This window comes from Ctenocephalides felis, unplaced genomic scaffold (genome assembly GCF_003426905.1).
Source record: "Ctenocephalides felis isolate EL2017-DRISC unplaced genomic scaffold, ASM342690v1 CF-g0.4_SCAFFOLD_01886, whole genome shotgun sequence".
Lineage (NCBI taxonomy): Eukaryota > Metazoa > Arthropoda > Insecta > Siphonaptera > Pulicidae > Ctenocephalides > Ctenocephalides felis.
Window position 1 is genome coordinate 120,297,836 of NW_020538040.1, and position 19,664 is coordinate 120,317,499.

Below are 19,664 nucleotides of genomic sequence, written 5' to 3' on the forward strand. Positions count from 1 at the left end.
TAGAAAATACCACAACTTTAGTACAAACGATTTTAAAAAAAACTTATGATTTCATAAAAAAAATCATTAAAAAAAACATCCAATTTCTCATTATAATATCTCTGAAAGAATACGTATAAAAGTATATATATATGAAAATTCGAGGTATTTTTCTGACTAATTATTGTTGTTTATTATTTTTCCATTATACAAATATTGATAGAGGTATTAATTAAGGAGTGCGCGGCTGTCCAACTAGAAGTCTTTCGAGCCCTTTAACCCTTCGCCGTTTCACAATAAGAGAAGTTACGGTAAAATTTATGATAAAAAAAAGTTGTAGCTCATTTAATCACCTTTAAAATAGTGTATTACAAGTTCTGATAAAATCAGAATTAAAAGAGTAATAATCCAATTAATGCGGTGGATGGTGACGGAGTGCAAATTGTTTTCACTTCTGAACTTAAGATAAAGATTAGCCTATTTCCAAAATATCAAGTAAATTGGAGCACATTAAAAAAATTCACAGAGCACAAATATTAAAAAATGTTCAGTAAAATTCTATATTAAAAATTATACACTGCGATTTATAGAACAAAATTTCCAATAGCTCAATTTATTTTATTGCATTTAAGGGTTATATAGTATTTTTAGTCATACCTGTAGATGTGGATGTATAAATGAATGATTTTTTGTTTATTCACGACTAAAACATCGATTTTCCAAATTTATCACACTAAAAATGATCGTCTGCCTTTGTGATTTATGTCACAGCTTAAGATACACGTGTTGAAAATTGAAATCTTTTAAAAAGTACAACAAATTCAGAAAGAATTACTATATAGCATTCGCGGCAAAGGTGCAATACCACCTTTTATTTTTCTACCCAAAATAATTGCTTCAATAATGTTGCCTATAATTTTTATAATATTGTACCATATTTTGACTGGCTTTTAGTAATTTTAATATCTAAATCACATTTTTTTCACTAATAAATCAATATACATTATTGCTTAAGTTTATATTTGAAGTGAATTAATTTGTCAAATCCTGTTCACATGTGCTCTATTCAACTCACGATCAACAAAGTTATGCTATATAGTATTATGCCGCATATATATTCTATAAATCGCAGTGTATAATTTTTAATATACAATTTTATTGAACATTTTTTAATATTTGTTAAATGAATAATTAAAGTGTTAACTGTGGGAATTGAGAAGAATCATTTTATTTGAAACAGTTCTACATTCAACATCACTCATATATTGGTGTAAATAGTAATTCAAAAAACAGTAATTATTATTTTTAACTAAGCAGTAAATATTAGTATAAAATATTGTAAAATTGTAGACGTGGGTACAGAACAACGTCTGTCGGGTCAGCTAGTATATATATATATATATATATACATTATTTTTTTGTTTTGTTTGTTCATATTTTAGCTTAATCACGCGTTACCCATGTTCAAAGTCACTCAAAAGTTGAGTGGTAATGTTCATGATTATGTAACGTACAATAAAACGTTTAGAGGTGAAAGTGAAATAGAGGTATGCTGAAACTCGAAAGCTGCTGATTCGATTTGATCAGTTTTAGTCTTAAAATATTCGTGCTAGTAGAGAGATTGCGGAAAAGATAAAACATTATTTCAAAACCGCGTAGAAACTTTACATTTTTAACTTAATTTTTGTAGAAGCTTAATTTAAAATAAAACAATCGACTGCAGCTCATAGTCAAATCTTATATATAAAAATGGATTGCAAAATGTGTTGGCAAGACATAACTCAACAATGCCTGGACCAATTTGACCAATACTTTTTTTTAAATGTTCGTTGATATCCAAGGATGGTTCTGACGGCGAGAAAAAACCAAATAATCGTCGGGAAAACCCTAAAAACAGCCCTTTTCTAACTAATACAAATAATCGTAGTCGGCTTCTCGATATTATTTCTTTTGTTTTACTTTCGGCAGGCGATAAAATTGGTATGGTATAAAGAATTTGACTTCAAGTCATATAAGATTGGAAAAATCGATGTCAATGTCCATTTGCCGCCCTTGCCGGTAGTGCTTTTTCTGCATTTTCTGTTAAACTCTACTGAGTGTGCTTTTGTTTTGTTTGTAGTGTTTTGTTATCTACCTTTGAATAAAAAGTTATTGCATGTGACACAATATTTTAATATCGCCTCCTATAAGACGAGGCAATTTAAGATGTACGAGGGTCATTCAACAAGTACTTAGCCTCACCGCAACTTTTTGGACTATTTTGGAGCTCTCAAGAAAACGTATTTTTTGGGCGGGTTGAAATGGATGGAGCACCACCGCTGGAGGCAAAATGTATCAAACTTGAAGAAGATTATGTTCAAAAGTTGCCACTTTTCTGTGGCATTGTTTTTCATTTGTAGTCTAAGTACTTGTTGAATGACCCTCGTAGAACACGAAATGCTACAAACCAAGCTAATTGCCGATCTAATCGTACTGCACAAGAACATGACAACCGAAATAAACATAAAAGTTACTCAATACCAAATGGGCCGCTATGTTAGTAGTAATGAAGCAATTTGGCGAATATTTTCTTTTCCAATTCATGAGAGACACCCTTCTTGTATTCACTTAGCTGTGCATTCAGAAAATGGGCAAAGGGTGTATTTTACAGCAGAGAACGCAGGTCAAAGAGCTGCTACATTAACAAGTTCCTTTGAGACATGTCAAAACAATAACTTTGCACAAACACAGCTATATTCTGAAATGACAAAATATTATACTTGGAATCAATCTTCAAGGAGATTTATACGACGGGAAAAAGGAAAACCAGTACCAGGATACCCAGATGTATATTCCACCGATGCGATTGGTAGAATTTATTCAGTACATCCAAGCAATGATGAATGTTTTTATTTACCACTGCTATTAGTCAATGTACGTGGCCCAACATCATTCCAACATTTACAAAATGTTGATGGTAAATTGTGTGGATCCTACAGAGAAGCCTGTCAACGTTTACAATTGCTAGAAAATGACGCTCATTAGGATCAAACTCTCAGTAATGCTGTATTATCTTCACATGCTCATCAAATACGACCATTGTTTTCTATAATAATATCCACATTCTTACCATCAAACCCAATTGATTTGTGGATCAAGTACAAAAATTACATGTGTGATGATGTTTTGTGTCAAATACGGAATAGAATGGGATATCCAAATATGCAAAGCAGTGAAGAAATTTACAACGAAGCATTGATTTCAATTGAAGACATGTGTTTGATGATGTCAAACAAACTATTAATTCAATTAGGCCTGGCTGCGCCCAATCGTCCAATGCATGATACTTTTAACCAAGAGTTGCACAGAGAAAAACTGTATGATCTCAACAATTTGAAAGAATTAATCGAAACAAATCTTCCACTGTTGAATGAACAACAGAGGTATGTATTTGATACTCCTATGAAAATAACAAATGATGGAACTGTGGGGATTTACTTCTTAGATGCACCTGGTGGTACAGGAAAAACTTTTTTGATTTTATTAATATTAGCAACAATTCGCTCACAAAACAAAATTGCACTTGCACTCGCTTCATCGGGAATCGCAGCAACTTTACTCAAAGGTGGTCAACCACCCCATTCAGCACTAAAATTGCCATTAAATATGCAAAGCAATGAAACTCCAACTTGCAACATGGTTTTGCAGAAATGTAAATTGATCATTTGGGATGAATGCACAATAGCACATAAAAAATTTGGAGGCTTTAGACATAACCTTAAAAGATCAACAGAGCAATTAAAACCGATTTGGTAGATTTTTTGACAGGACGAAGTCTGTCGGGTCAGCTAGTCTTATATATAAAAACGAATAGCAAAATGTGTTGGTAAGCGCATAACTCAACAACGCCTGGACCAATTTGGCCAATTCTTTTTTTAAAATGTTCGTTCTAGTCCAAGGATGGTTCTTACGGCGAGAAAAAATCGAATAATTGCCGGGAAAACCCTAAAAACAGCCCTTTTCTTTTTCACATACAAACGTTTTCTAACTAAAACGTAAAATCAATTTGAGCTTTGTTGCTATTATATAAAGTTCACATTAAATTACAAGCACTCACTGTATACTCCTCTGAACGATTATACGGATTTTAATAAATCTTTCTGAAGTTTGTTAAGGAAATTTTCTAGGATGTATGTGATTATAAAGTACTGAGATCAATGTGCAATATTGTAGAAATAAATGGAAAAAATTGCAAAAAACGACATGTCATTGTTTGCATTGAAAACAAATGAAAACTATCATCTGCCAAAAATTTCAATTTATTTATGAACTTAGACAATATTAGAATATGTATAATAAATGTATGATTATGAATAAGAAAAATGAAATGTCTACATTATTATTGCCAAAAAGCAGCTGAGATGTGCCAAAAATTAAAATAATATAAAATACAGTGTATCTGTATGGCAGATTGAATGATACACATATGAACAAGATATGACAAATTAATTCACTCAAAATATGAAATTAAGTATTAATCAGGGCCGGCCGGTACTACCTTTAATGCGACGCATGCGAAAAATACGAGCGCACGCCTTAGAGGGCGCCAACACAAGATTCGGATATTAAATTTTCAGTATAGTTTTTTTTCATTATATAATTTCTTAGCATCGTTTACTAATCTTAGCACAATATTTTTAAAATTCGTAAAAATTTCTCTTTATAACAACAAATGGGAAAGTAAAGATGAATACATACAATTCGGTTCTCACGAAATCAATTAGGAGAAGTTTAAGATGCAATTTTGGATATCTTAAATAATAAAAAATTAAATTAATTTAATCCAACATGAAGTACCAGTGTTATGTCATGGTTATGGTTATGTTATACCGTTTAAAAGACTTAAATAGTGTGGGAATTGAGACTCATCATTTTGTTTAAAGCAGTTCTACATTTAACATTGCTTATATTATAAATGTATATGCAATTTTGGCGTGAAGAGCAATTTAAAAAACAATAATTATTATTTTTAGGTGAACGGTAAATATTAGTATATTACATTGAAAAATTGTACACATCGGTACAGGACAACGTCTGTCGGGTCATCTAGTGTCTAATAATTTTGACAGATTTAGTTCAATTACATTTAATAAAACGTTTTAGACAAATATTATTTAATTGTAGTATATATCTTATATATAAAAATGGAGCTCTCTTTCAAATGTCCGAATAAAACTCGAAAACGGCTGAATCGATTTGGCCAGTCTTAGTCTTGAAAAATTCGTGCCAATCCAGAGAAAGTCCAAAAGGTGAAAAATTATTTCAAATCCGCGTAGAAACTTTACATTTTTAATTTGAAAATTTTTGTAGAAGCGTAATTTAAATAAAACAATGGACGGTGGCAATTACGTGAAATGTCAAACGCTTTTGACAGATGATGTTCAATTACGTTTAATAAGATGTTTTACGCGAATATTATTTAATTATGATAAATTTGTAGTAAGTAGTTTTGTTTGTAGTTTTATTTATATACAAAAACGGTAGTAAACAGGCCGCAAGTGTTACTAGAGACTCAAAATATAAACTTTTTTGATATGTTAATATGAAAATGCACTTTTTGCATATTTTTCTCAAACACGGTGCTCTGAAAGATCTCATTTGTATAATTATATACTCATTGGTATTTATAAAACATTTTCTAGGTTATATTATTTTTTATTTATGTTATTTAAATTCAGAACCTAAATTTGGTATCGATCAAATGGACACTTTGTCGAATAACATTTTTCCAGTTATAATTTCCCAGAATTTATCGCAGAATAGATAGTAATATATGAAGGTCCGGGATTAAAAAGGTCCACCACCGATGTGTCAAAAATCAGTAAAGTTAAGCATTGTTTAACAACAATATTTGAAAGTAGAGGAAAAAAGAAGTATAGCCAGCTACAACCTTGATTTGAAAACGGTAATCTTTGAAATAGGGGAGATAAACGGTAATCTTTGAGAATCCATAATAAAAGTATTTTCTTCCGTTGGTAGTTTTTAAGCATTAGTTAAAAATGTAATTATTTTGTAAAATACCTTTAAAATTATAAAAAGGCTTTAAATCTTTTTGCCACTTGCCCGTTTCAAGTTACCCCACCTATAGGGTAAAAAGGTCTAGATAACAAATTTTTGAAAGATATCAAAAAAGCACATTTCTACAATGATGAAGTAGAAGGCAGGTTACTGAATTCAGATAATTATTCGTTCGAAATGTGTCCTTTGTTGTGATATAATTGTTATGGTTTTCAAAATATAGTTTATATTCGCTCAAAGTCAATTTGGAACTTTGTGCCTCGCCCTGCTCTACATATATACTTTATATTAAATTTACTTTAATTCACCGAATGTTACTTGAAACTTTTTAAAAAGCAGGTCAAAAAAGAAAAACTTTTTTGAATTTTGAATATTTATTTTCTATCTCTCTTCGCAAAAATTTGAAAATTTTGTAAAGTTCAGTAGTATTATTTACAATTATACACAAATAAGTCGAAATACCAAAAAAGACTTGGATGCATTATACTATGTTTCCTATAGAAAGTGTATAAATCTTCCAGTTTGATTGTACTGATAAAATATAGACAAACTAATGGGGTTTATTGTTTTTATAATACTTCATTTCAAAATGACAGCATTCAAACAACATATCCTTTATACACTTAAAGTATTAATATTTTTGATTCTCTAGAAATTGTTTAGAATATACCTTACTTAGCAAAACAACGTTTGCCGGGTCAGCTAGTATATATATATATATATACTAGCAGACCCGACGAACTCCGTTTCGCCACCAGATAGTTTCGTGAGAAAGATGAAGAAATTTTTTGTTTGTTTTATATTTGAAAAGAAAAAAATTGATTTTATTGCACAACAATAATAAATTTATTTCGATTACAAAAATGAAGTATTTTTTGTTGAACTTCTCTAAGTAAATGAAAGTGAATCCGCAAATTATCCGTTTCATTGAAGTGCTCTTTGGTAAACCACATTTTTTGTTTTTGGTCTGACGTTAACACAAACAAAGCGGATGTTTTTCCAACTCGTGAAGAGGCAACGTATAACTGTCCATGTGAAAAACAATGATTTTCTAAATAATATATTTGAAATTTATCCCGCAAACACTAAGCGATTGGCTTTGCGACTTGTGAGTTGTCATTGCAAACGCAAGGCAAAATGGAAATTGCAATCGTTTGAAGTCAAACGGAAGACCAATCGGAATCATTGGTATGTCACCAAATCGCCAGCAATTTTTGATTGAATGGTAAAATTCAGTGCGTGTACATCATTATTCTTTGCGGCAAGAATTGCTCGTTGACTTAACCAAGCATAATTCTGATAATTCTTATTAATGTCATTACTCGAATTTTTAATTACGGTGCGTGAAGTTCCAGCTATAAACCTTGCGAAGCCCGAGACCTTTTCAACGAACGCAAACTTGTCGAAATCGATTCGTGCCTTTTGGAGTTAAATCGTCAGGAAGGAAAACCCGACTTATTTTTATATATATGTAGATATTAGGACGGTCTTTAAAATGGTCATTTTCGAATTTCCTTGCTCCCAGAGGCTCAAATGGTTCCAAATAGATATAAAACAATTCTCTGAAAGTTTTAGCTCTTAATATTAACGTTTAGATAGAGCGCAATTCAATTAAAATGTTGTATGGAAATAGAATGGAAAAATTTTCAAAAATTTTAAGATTGTTTTTAGATGTAATGTAGCAAACAAATAAATGAATAAAACTCATTCATTTGTCGCTAAGTTATACCTAAAACATTTTATTTAAATTTTCAAAAAAAAATCCATGCTCTTTCCATACGAAGTTGGATTGAATTGCGCTCTATCTAAACGTTAATATTAAGAGCTAAAACTTTCAGAGAATTGTTTTTTATCAATTTGAAACTATTTGAGCCCTTGGAAGCATGGAAATTCGAAAAAAACCATTTTGAGGACCAGCCTAATATATATATATATATATATATATATATATATATATATATATATATATATTGTATGATTCTGACCTATACACCTTTAAATTCACAGTATATATATATATATATTTATATATATATATATATACATATATATATATATATACATATATATATATATATATATATATATATATATGTGTGTGTGTGTGTGTGTGTGTGTGTGTAAAAATTAAGCTTGCACTGAATATTCGGAATATTCGGCACCTTTTTTGGTATTCGGCCGAATACCGATTAGCAATATACAATCAAAAAATTATTTGTTATCGCGAGGCGTTTCTGCAAAAGGATTTTGCCGTTTCGGATGTATGGATCGTAAAGGGTGTAAAACTGTAAAAACGATTATGCAGTTTTTGAGAGAACGGATTATCCAATTAGATTAACTCAAAAAATATTTTGCTTGAGTAGATGGCGTGCAAAAATTGCATTTACAGAAAATTTAGTTATTTTGAAAATTAAAAAAAAAATCAAAATTTTTAAAAAAAGTTCAAAGTTTCACAAAATTCAAATTTTCAAAATTTTTCATTATTTTCATAAAAAACTAATTAAAAAAATGATTTCTTACAAAAATTGGAGAATATTTCGAAAATTAAAAAAAAATCGAATATTTTCAATAATTTCCAAATTCTCAAAATATTTCAAAAAACCTTCGAAATTGTGATTAATCAGACAGATTGCTCTCTACTATCTAAACTAAACCGTAAAAGATATAAAGAACTTTGTTCGTACGAAATTCGGAATTCGGTGTGGAAGAAAAAAACGCCAAATGATATTTTTAACTGTTCTCGTAGGGCAACTTATAGTAATCGCAAAAAAATCGAAAATGAAAATTTTTATATATCTTTACGTTATAAAAATCTAATTTAAAAAAATTACTCTTGTAAACGTACACATAAGTAGTTTATAAAATACGCTCATCACCCAATTTAAAAAGCACCTATAAATTTACAGTATATATTTATAATAAGTAATCTATTTGACAATCTTCAAAACTATTATTGATTATTTTCATTCCTCGAATGTTTAATTACGGTACGGAAAGTTCCTGCAATTTGCTTTAAGGCACGATGCTATGCGCCACACTAGTTTTGATTTGTTAGTTCGGAATTTAAAAATGCATACAAATCTAAATTTTCACCGTCCTACCACAAATCCCTATTTTATAATAGTCATTATAGTAATCCAATAATTTTTCATATAGCTTTTTCATTGAACTTAAACCAAGACTTTTCTGAGCTTATATCAATTTGTTTCAGATTAAGCTGGCACTTGCAATGACTATTATTAAGTTCCACGAATATTCATATAAGGCTTGCGTTGCAGTGGGTAAATCATTTATTTAATTTGTTTTATTTTTTCCACTTATATACCACAAACTTCCACTTTTACAATTATGTAAATATTTTTTATACTAAAATTTTTTTTAAACTATTATTTATAGCTAAACCTCGTTTACAAGGTCAGCTAGTATATATATATATATATATATATATATATATATATATATAAATGTGCGTATGAGAGTGTGTGTGTGTGTTAGCGCGCGCGTGTGTGTTTTGTGTGAATATTGAAAAATTTGTTTGAAGCATCCCGGTAAATATTGCAAAGTGTACTGAATTTGAAAATGAATCAAACCAAGACTCCTAACGTTTGTTTTATAATATTTTTTTTTATTTGATCTTAATTATTGGTCTCCTTATTAATTATTGCAGATTTAAATGTTAATTATATGATATTAGTTTGTATTTGTCGCTTTGTTTCATAAATTTCTCATAGATGGCGATTTAGCATCTAATTGTAAGTTGATTTTTTTTTTCAAAAAAAATCGGAATTAATTTCTAAATTATTTTTTTTTTTTTAAATATTAATTTCATTGTATCAAAGAATTAGAAACAAAATTAATCTCTGTATTATATTTACTGAGCCAGAGGAACGAATATTTGGGCCTGTTATATTATCGATATCGATATCGTATATATAAATATAAATATTGCATAGAAGTATTATACTTGTTTATCTATGTTATTATACTTGTTTACCTATGATATACATATTATTATTATTATAATGCCGCCATTAATATTATTATTAATATGCCGCCATTTTGTTGTGTATCAAATATTTTAACTTTTGTGAAATGCAGAAGTACATGTTTTGAATTTTGAGATTGGGAATTTTGGTATTTGTAAGGCAAATATAATTATCACAACGGTATTAATACAATTACTGAGTGCACTAAAACCAATAGTAGATTTTTGAATTCACAAATAGTTTTTGTCATATTTGACATATATGTCGCACGTACCTTTGATAATTTATGTGTGATAATCATTCTATTGGCTTGTTCCTGGGTTAACTTCAGTTCTTCTTATAATTTTTGTAATTTTTTTACCGTTTTGATCTAAACTTTTCAATTTTGAAGAAAATTCTGTGGATTTTGTGTTGCCATGGTATTCTGGACCCTTCCCAAACAATAGACTCGTTAGGAACAAACGCCATAATTGAAATCTTTACAGTATCAGTTATTTTGGCAAAGTAAGTGACCATATTGTGCACAAATCCTAACCAATTGTTTTAAAATGGATATAATAGACTTGATGCTTTACCGAGGTAAGAACTAGTTTATTATTAAGTTAATCAAATGTTATAATAAAAATATAATTCATTTGAATAGTGATTAACGATTGTGTCCAAATCAATATGCATATTACAAATTACAAGCAAAATTAATTTCATTGGTAATAAAGTAATCAAATATAAATAATCTAAAGAAAATCAAATAATTTACACAAAATTTGTTTTTTAACTAAAATTCATAATTAGTTTTAAATGTTTGAACTACTGATACCTTTGTGTTACAATCGTGTTAATTCGTGTAGTGTAGTGATAAATTATTTTTGTCTTTTTAAACTAAATGACGGTCTCGATGAAGACTGAAACGTGAGGATTAATAAAGCTGATTTCCTAATTGCTTTAGTTTTTTTACTTTGTGCTATTATAACTGAGGGCGTTGGCAAAATACAAATCATCTGACCATTGTCAGTGATTTGTCGAAGGTCTTATCTATTGTTGATTAATGCAGAGAAAGTTTTCTTTTCAATCAGGCCTTGGTAGAGTTTTTCTGAAGTTTTCTGGCGATCAAGTTTTGTTGTTCAGCTAGACGAATTTTATATTTGTGTGAAAGTGTGAAAGTAATTATCTTTGACTGTGTAATAATCCTTAATCTTTAAGTAATCATCCTTAACTGTGCTAGTGCCTGTGTCTTTAAAACGCGCCACTTAAACGTTAAATTCGTTAAAGTCTTATGATACGTTTTCGCATTCATCAAAAATAATAAGTGCGATTACAATAATTCAAAAATTATCATCAAAATATACGTTTTCATTTTTGCACAGCAGCCAACTTTAAATGAAAAATTATATTTTGCATGAAAGTTATAAATAATTAGAAAATGATAAACAAGCAAGTTAAAAAAAGTAACATTGTTCGATTCTTGTTAAAAATATATAAAATTTAAATATAACTATTCTCAATTTGAGTTTGAAAGAAATACATAGATAAATAAGCATACAGTGAACTGATGTGTAAAATGTTGCTGCATGAATCCTGACGTTAGATGTCAGATGTAATTTGTAGTAGGTTATTATAGTATAACAGTAAAAGCCAAAAAATGCAAATTACGTGAAAAGATAAATATGATTTATTTTTATAGGTCACGTATCAGTTTTTCTCGTTAAAAGTTCTTTTTGGTGATTTATATTTTTAGTTACGTTCAGACAATATAACCTTAAAGATAACTGTTGAAGCACACGCGCCATACATATACATATGATATGTATATATTAATTTAGAATCATACAAATACACACACATATATATATATATATATATATATATATATATAACCATAGATAAACAAGTATAAATATATGTATATAATATGTATGTAACTATTCAAGTAGTAATTGAAAATAATTTTAATCACAATTGATCAATGCGTATGCTGTTTTATTACAATATGATTTGTATACATCTTATGTTATTTTAACCACTACTTTTATGTAAAATAAAGTTATATTTACAATGAAAGTGTTTCATGAATGACAAAAGATATGTACAATGTACAGAAATAAAAATCGTTCACAAAAAAATAGAAATTATCATATAAAATACATATGAAATCGATATAAAACATTACAAATACGATTTGATAAAAAAGGCGCACGTTCAGGATCTGTGGATCTTTCAAAATATTCTGAGTCGACATAAATTTCGATGCATCATCAGCTTGCCAACAATTGTGTATTGCGTATTAGCCTAAGGAGTCGTCAAAGGCGTAATGCCGAGCCTTCTTCTAATATCTTGCGCCGTTTTCGAGTCGACGCTAACAAAATGCGGTTGAGAGCTCGTACCTTCTCCATTTGTCGCTGTGTTTTTAGTTGAATTTATTCCTTTCCTGATGGCTTCATATTCCCTTATGTCATCAAATTTAAGATCAATCGGTGTTGGCACGCGCCGAATCATAATTGATTTTGATACTTTTCAATCCTCTTAAATGTATTTCGCTCTTGTCAATTTCAGTCAAAATGGCCACTTCTCACAAGAAGATGTGCTAAAGCTGTAGATAAATTGTATATTTATATTTATGTAAAAACACACAATTGTGTTTAGAATATATTTTTTGATAAATTATTTACTTTATATTTAATTATGTTATACTTAGAAGATTATTTAGAGAGTGAGTAAAAAATCTACAAAACTTTTGACAGATTGAATAAATGTCAATATGGCGTTGTTTGTAATTTTTTATCCTTTAGCTTCTAAATACATTTTGTATTTTATCATGTATATTAATGATATTGGAAACGTATGGAATTCATGGAAGAGTCTCAGTGATATACGAAAGTCTACATTATCTTGACTGTTGTAAATTTACATATAAGAATATAAAACGTTTTGTGTAAAATAGTTTGGGGTCTCAAAATGTAATAACATTTTGTCATACTGCATAAATGCAGTATGCACCTCAGAAAAATGATAATGTGTCGGAAGAAACGTGCGACAGAAGATTATAATTGTGATATATTTTATAAATTATTCATGAATAATTCTTTAAGAGTACATGATACAATAAATGCATGAGCAACATCACTTTTTAAACGTCAAACGTTATGAACAAATCGCTCTTTTTTTAAATTAAATATTTTAAATAATCTTGCTTCTACCTACGAAACATATTAGAGTTAAGGGACTTTATGCAATATGTTTTCGATGAGGCAGTGTTAAAAAGCCATAAGCAAGTTCTTTTGAAAGTTTCTAAGAATATTTTGTAATTAGCTTATAAAATAACTTTAAATTTAAACTTGAGCTAATAATATAAATTTAAGTGATATATTCTGAAGTGTGTACATATTACTTGCATCAAAAAATACCAATCATTTAGAGTTGTTAACAATATTTTGTAAATAGGTAACATAATATAAATTTAATGGTTTATTAATTTTACTTTGAATTATACAGATTTTTGAGAAAATAATTTTTGTGGGTTTCATAATTTCTAAATTATTTGTTAGAGAAAACAATGTTACTCAGATGTGAGCTAAGATTAAAGTTATAGTTATTTTATTTTAATTAAATGAATGAGTAAATCCACAGCTTTTTCTGCATATTAAACAACAACCATTAATGAATGCTTTAAAGTGCTTAATAATTTTAAATTCATCTGTATGGAAAGATTTCCAGGAGTTATAAAACTAAATTTTTTTGAACGCCTCTTTATTTAATTTTGATACATTTTTACAGTGATAGAACATTTACCTCAAGAACTACGAGATCGATTTACAGAAATGCGAGAAATGGATCTAACTGTACAAAGTAATTTATATTGATAAATCACTGCATTCCATGCTAAATTTGTTGGTTTTTATACTGGCATTGTTTTTTTCTTTTAGATAATATTGATTCATTAGAAAAGCGTGTTAAGAATTTCTTTGGAGGATGTAGAAGGGGAGAATTTGTTGGTCAACAAGCCGATAATGAGTTTTCTATAATTCGGAGAGATTATTATCATGCATTGGAAGATGCTGATGAAAAGGTTCAATTAGCCAATCAAATGTATGATCTAGTGGAAAAATACCTGCGTAAACTTGGTGAGGCTAAAATTCATGAACTTTAGTAAAAGAAAATTATTGCTGTAATAATATTTTATATAGAAAAGGGTTCAAACCACTTTAAATATTTTATATTATTAATAATGTTTTATTGTGGTTATTGTTTTATTCCAGATAGTGAACTACATAAATTTAAATGTGAGCTGGAGGCCGATCATAATGGAATTACTGAAGTACTTGAAAAACGTTCTTTGGAACTTGATGTACCACAGCAGTTGCCATCAAATCCACAAAAAGAAAACAGGTTATGATATTAAAATATTGGCACATTAAATCAAGCTTCAAGCAGATCTTTTTATAACAATTATGATTACTCTTCAAGGCCTAGAATTAAAATTTATTTTACAATACATAAATACTTGTGCTTATAATTGCATTGTTATTTAATATTCAAATATAAGCTGATCATAAAACTTTTCTAAAATCATCATTACAGAGAGACTCATATACCTATGAGTAAATTATAATGCTTTACATTATGATTATAGATGTTGTAAACTAAACAAAGTCACTTACTTTATTTGCTGGAAGCTTGATTATATTTATTGTCATAATATCTTCTAACAAATTTTCAGATACAGGCCTCGTGCTGAAAAAAGACGTGATAGCACTTCGTCAGTTAGAGCTGATTGTATGCCTTTAGAGAAAAGACATTCTAGTCATGCTACATCTTCGCCAGCATCATCGCAAAGTAATATAGCTGCCATTCAGAACTCTACTCCTGGTTCAAGTTCCACTGGATATACTCTTCAACATATTGGTGCAGGTAAGCTGTGCAGTGTGATAATATATTTATATTGATGTATTTATAGTGCATGTGTATAATATCAAATAAAATATTTGTGAAAAATTGCATGCTTTTATAAATAACTAGAATTGATACAAGTTTTGACTTTTCTTTTAACAATGTTGGACTGCTACTAATATTGGTAAGTTATTAATACACTAACATTTCAATTAATTCTATGTTAAAAAAAACTGTTATTATTTATATTATATTTCAAAAATAGCTAGTTACAATATATTTTGTATGTATTAATATCTTTTTACAAGCCTTATCTGGTTGATAAACAAAATATTGAATATAGCTCAACATATCTTTTCGAAAGAGTTTATTTACATAACTATTCGATTATCAAGGTGTATATTTTAGAATACATTGTTTTATTTATTATCATTATTTTTTTTTTTTTTTGAAACCCTCAAGGTTACTTAGATTTTATATTATTTTTTTTTTCATGAAGAATAGTAACTATATTGTTGAATTTAATTGATACAATTCATATAATATCAAATACTTTTTACTTGAAGTTCTCATAAACTTTATAACTTTTTGAAAATAAATGAACCGCCTTTTATCTTGACAGAGTATGAAATAAGTTTTTAATTAGGACTTTGGGTTCTATCTCAATATTGCTTTATGTTTAAAAAGTTTTCTTGTTAATTGTTGTTAATTAAGGGGGTATTCTAGTGTAGAAATTCCAAAAAATTGTGTTTTTGTTTTTTTTTCATATTTTCAAAGCTTAACTATTCAAGAATGTATATACAAGAGGATTTTTTGAAATCTAAATTATTTTTGGAGATACAGCTATTTGACTATAATGATCTTCTTCTGTTTCCTTTCTTTTGCAAAACTTAACGCTTTTTTCTCAAAACGGTCTTTCAATAAGATGTACACGATTTCTTGAGTTCTACTAGACCGATTCACTTAAAATTTTCAGAGAACCTTTTTCATAGACTTTTGTCTAGTATGCACTAGTCACATTCCCAAATTTCAATTTCACTTTTTTTTTTATCAAATCAAGAAACTCAAAAAAGTGGCAACAGTTGCCATTTATGTAAAAACAATAGCTTAATCCTAGTATATACCATAGAGACATCATTCTAGATGAATAATCTTTTTCTTCTCATTTCTGATTACTAGGAGGGTTGTAATTGCGTACATGGTCACCTGTCACCTTTTTGAGACCTCCCACTATAAACACTGCTAATTTTAAAAATTATTAACTTTTTTTTGTTTTAATTTTTTCTGTACTTTTGTAACGTTGATACACAAATAATAGAAAAAATAATACTAAGAAAATTGATTGCCCTTTTTATAATTTAAAAATGACCTAAAATTTATACCTCATAGTAGAATACTCTCTTAGATTGTTTGAGACTCGAGTTACTCCACTGCTAATTATTCTGTTACAAAGAAAATTGAATTTGAACATAAAGTTGAATTCAAATAAATTATTTACTAATCTAACATTATATATATATATATATATATATATATATATATATAATTTTATATATTAATATATAAAAAATATTTTAAAAGAAAACTAGGCTTTTAGTAATTTAGTAATTTAAGAATCATAATTAGTAATAGCTATTCAGAAATCTTATATATTAATATGCAAGTTTAGAAAACCAAAGCTATATACATTGAGTTGAGTTCTAACAATAATCAGATGCTTATTCAGAATATCAGAATTTTTTATGATTTTATTTGTTACCCATATGTTGTTTTAAATCTAACTATATTACGCTATATATATATACTGAATAGCTATTACTAATACTGATTTTTAAATTTCTAAACTAATAACCTCATTTTTCTTAAAATTTAATTAATTTATATATATATATATATATATATTTATTTTTTGAAACAAAATAACAATCTTTAGTTTTTTATCGAAATAATATGATTCATGTTAAAAGATATTATTATCACTGATTTTCCATTCTTCATGCATAGTATATAACCTAAAAAAATTCTTTGATTTTATGTCTGTTTGTCTGAAATATTGTTTTTAACATACATTTTTCCAAGAATGAAATATTTTGATTTGTTTTCAATTTACTAAGGAGCATTATATATCAATTATAATTTTCCTTTGGATATCTTAAATCGAAAATAACGAACTTCAAAACCTATGATACGCTTACGCAGCCATGTTATTTTTATTATTAATCAGCCTGCTAGCTTCAATTACACAACACAAAAACAAACGTGGTCGTTTTTTTATTTTCATTAACCGCATTCTTTTCCTGATGTACGAGTAAATAGGCATTGAAGATCTATAAAGATAATGCAAAATAAGTACATTTTTAGAACGTGGTTCTGAAATCCTTTTTTACGACCTAGCGAATTTTTGCGGTTCAAATCTTAACTAGTGGGGCGCATGACATCGTGCCTTAACATTTAAAATTTTTAAAAGATTAACATTTTTGAAAAAAAATTACTTTAAAAAATTTAGATTTTTGAGAAACTATAAATTTTTGAAAAAAAAATTAGAAAAAAATGTTTTTTTTATTTTGAAATATTTTTGAAGTAATGAACTTCTTTTCAAAGCAATCGCACTGCTTTAAGTGCATAGAGACGAAAAATCGAAGCGCGTAAGCGCCGTGTCGGCGTCTAACGGATAAACATTGGTACGGAACCCATAGGAATGTAAACAAAATTTATGCTTATTGTTAAAATCTCTATAAAATATCTGATAATTTCATGTGCATATGTGTCTAATAATCATTTTTGACCGCCAAGTGCCTTTTTTTTACTTTTTTCACTAGATCTCCGAAACCGCTAGACCTGCCTTTATGAAAATTTAATTAGTTCATCTTGTCAATACAAGTAAAATGTTTTTTGAATTATTAAAATCGGACACTCCGTTCTCTTAAAAACTGAATTACCCTTTGTGGCACTTTTTGCCCCGTATCTTCGAAACGGCTAGACCTGCCTATGCCAAAAACTAATCAACACGTCTCCTTATCAATAGCAGTCGAATGTTTTTTGAATAATTGAAATCGATTGAACCGTGTTCCCCAAATCGTCGACGAAAATTTTTATCCGCACACACACAAACACATGCACATATTCATTTTTTTCTAAGGTATGCCAAAATGTTCAGAAACCCTGAAACGCAAAGATATATGAAAATTTTCATTTTCGATTTTTTTGCAATTACTATAACTTACCCTACAGGAAGTTAAAAATAATTCAATATAATCTTTGTTAACAGAAATAATTTGTTACACACAGTAGGTTTTATAAATTATTACTAGTTATTACTTTGAAATAAATATACATGTATATTTAATAGTTTTTAATTAGATTGTAAATAATTTTCTTATAGGCAACGCAATTGCAGCTGCTGCTAGCCAAGCTATTACAGCAACTCAGCAGATGCAACAGGGCAGAAGAACAGCCTCTTTAAAAGCATCTTATGAAGCTGCAATTCATTTAGGCACTTCTGGAGGGGCTACTAGTGGACATGAACTGCTAATTGGAAGAGATTTGGCGGGTGCTGCTCAAACAGCATTACAAGCTGTTGAGAGAGAAGGGACCACAGGCCACCGCAGACAAAAAAAGTAAATATTATATTAATTTCAGAAAACTTTGAAAATCGTACAATTCAATTTTTAAACATATATTGTACTGGTTTTTAAACATATATTGTACACTTGGTGTTGATTTCTTATATGGATTTAAAACATTTTAAATAACTAATTATATATTCATTATTGAAAATCATATATTTAATTAAAACAGTTTTATTAAAAAGTAACTTTTCATCCATGAAATTTTTGTTTTATAAATTATTACATGATTATTCAAATTCAATGCAACTAAAAATAACATGTTCTATTAAATATGAGTTATGAATTGTTGTGAGAAAAGTAGATAGCCATATATAAAATCTTATGTTTACATAATATTAAAAAATATATTTTTTTAATTATTTCAGGAAGTACAACAATAATTCTTCTATTTCCCATTCAATAATTGGTGGAACATCCCATTCAAACAGTTCGATGGGATCTGCTGGTTCTTCATCTGGTATTGCACCCATAAATAATACACATACACATGCTGTTGAATCTGTTGATAATGGTACAGAGGTTGATGATGCAGCTGCTTTAGACGCAAATCAAGAAGAGTGGACATATGACCCTAATGAGCCTAAATATTGCCTCTGTAATCAAGTATCCTATGGAGATATGGTCGCTTGTGATAATGAAGATGTAATATACTTTTTTTTATTTACTTCATGTAAATATCTTCAAAGGTATACTTATCACAATCTTATTTATATTTTTTAGTGCCCATTTGAATGGTTCCATTATCCATGTGTTGGAATTGAAGCACCTCCTAAAGGTAAATGGTATTGTCCACAATGTATATCGTCAATGCGGAGAAGAGGTTCAAGGAAAGCTTGAACTGGTGTGTACATACTTGTATATAAAAATCTATTTTTTGTGTAACTTTTATTTTTCGAATATGAACTTTTTTATCTACATATTTTCTTTACACAATATATTCATAATTGTATTATTTGACTTTTAATAAGGTATTGTGTAACATTTTATAGGATGTAGGAATTGCAAATTATTTAGTTTTGTAATATTAACCATGTGAATTAAGTTTTATAAATTTTGAAAATAATTAATTTTATGATTATAAATTATTCAAGACCATATGTAAATTTCACAAAAATACTGTTTACTTTTT

The 19,664-nt window shown here is 28.4% G+C and overlaps 1 protein-coding gene across 3 annotated transcripts; it reads left to right on the top strand.

Moving 5' to 3' along the window:
* The first annotated feature begins 12,874 nt into the window (after positions 1–12,874).
* On the top strand, positions 12,875–19,613 carry LOC113376722 (inhibitor of growth protein 3). 3 transcript variants are annotated; one of them, XM_026616751.1, is made up of 8 exons: positions 12,875–13,068; positions 13,794–13,865; positions 13,943–14,140; positions 14,276–14,405; positions 14,743–14,927; positions 18,289–18,523; positions 18,901–19,177; positions 19,256–19,613. In XM_026616751.1, the coding sequence occupies exons 1-8, from the start codon at positions 13,011–13,013 to the stop codon at positions 19,370–19,372; spliced, it is 1,272 nt and encodes a 423-aa protein (XP_026472536.1). In that variant the 5' UTR covers positions 12,875–13,010; the 3' UTR covers positions 19,373–19,613. The 3 variants fall into 3 exon arrangements, with proteins under 3 accessions (XP_026472536.1, XP_026472535.1, XP_026472537.1); XM_026616750.1 differs by having other exon boundaries at positions 12,876–13,068; positions 14,737–14,927; positions 19,256–19,612; XM_026616752.1 differs by lacking the exon at positions 12,875–13,068 and adding an exon at positions 13,322–13,460 and having other exon boundaries at positions 14,737–14,927; positions 19,256–19,610.
* The last annotated feature ends 51 nt before the right edge of the window (positions 19,614–19,664 follow it).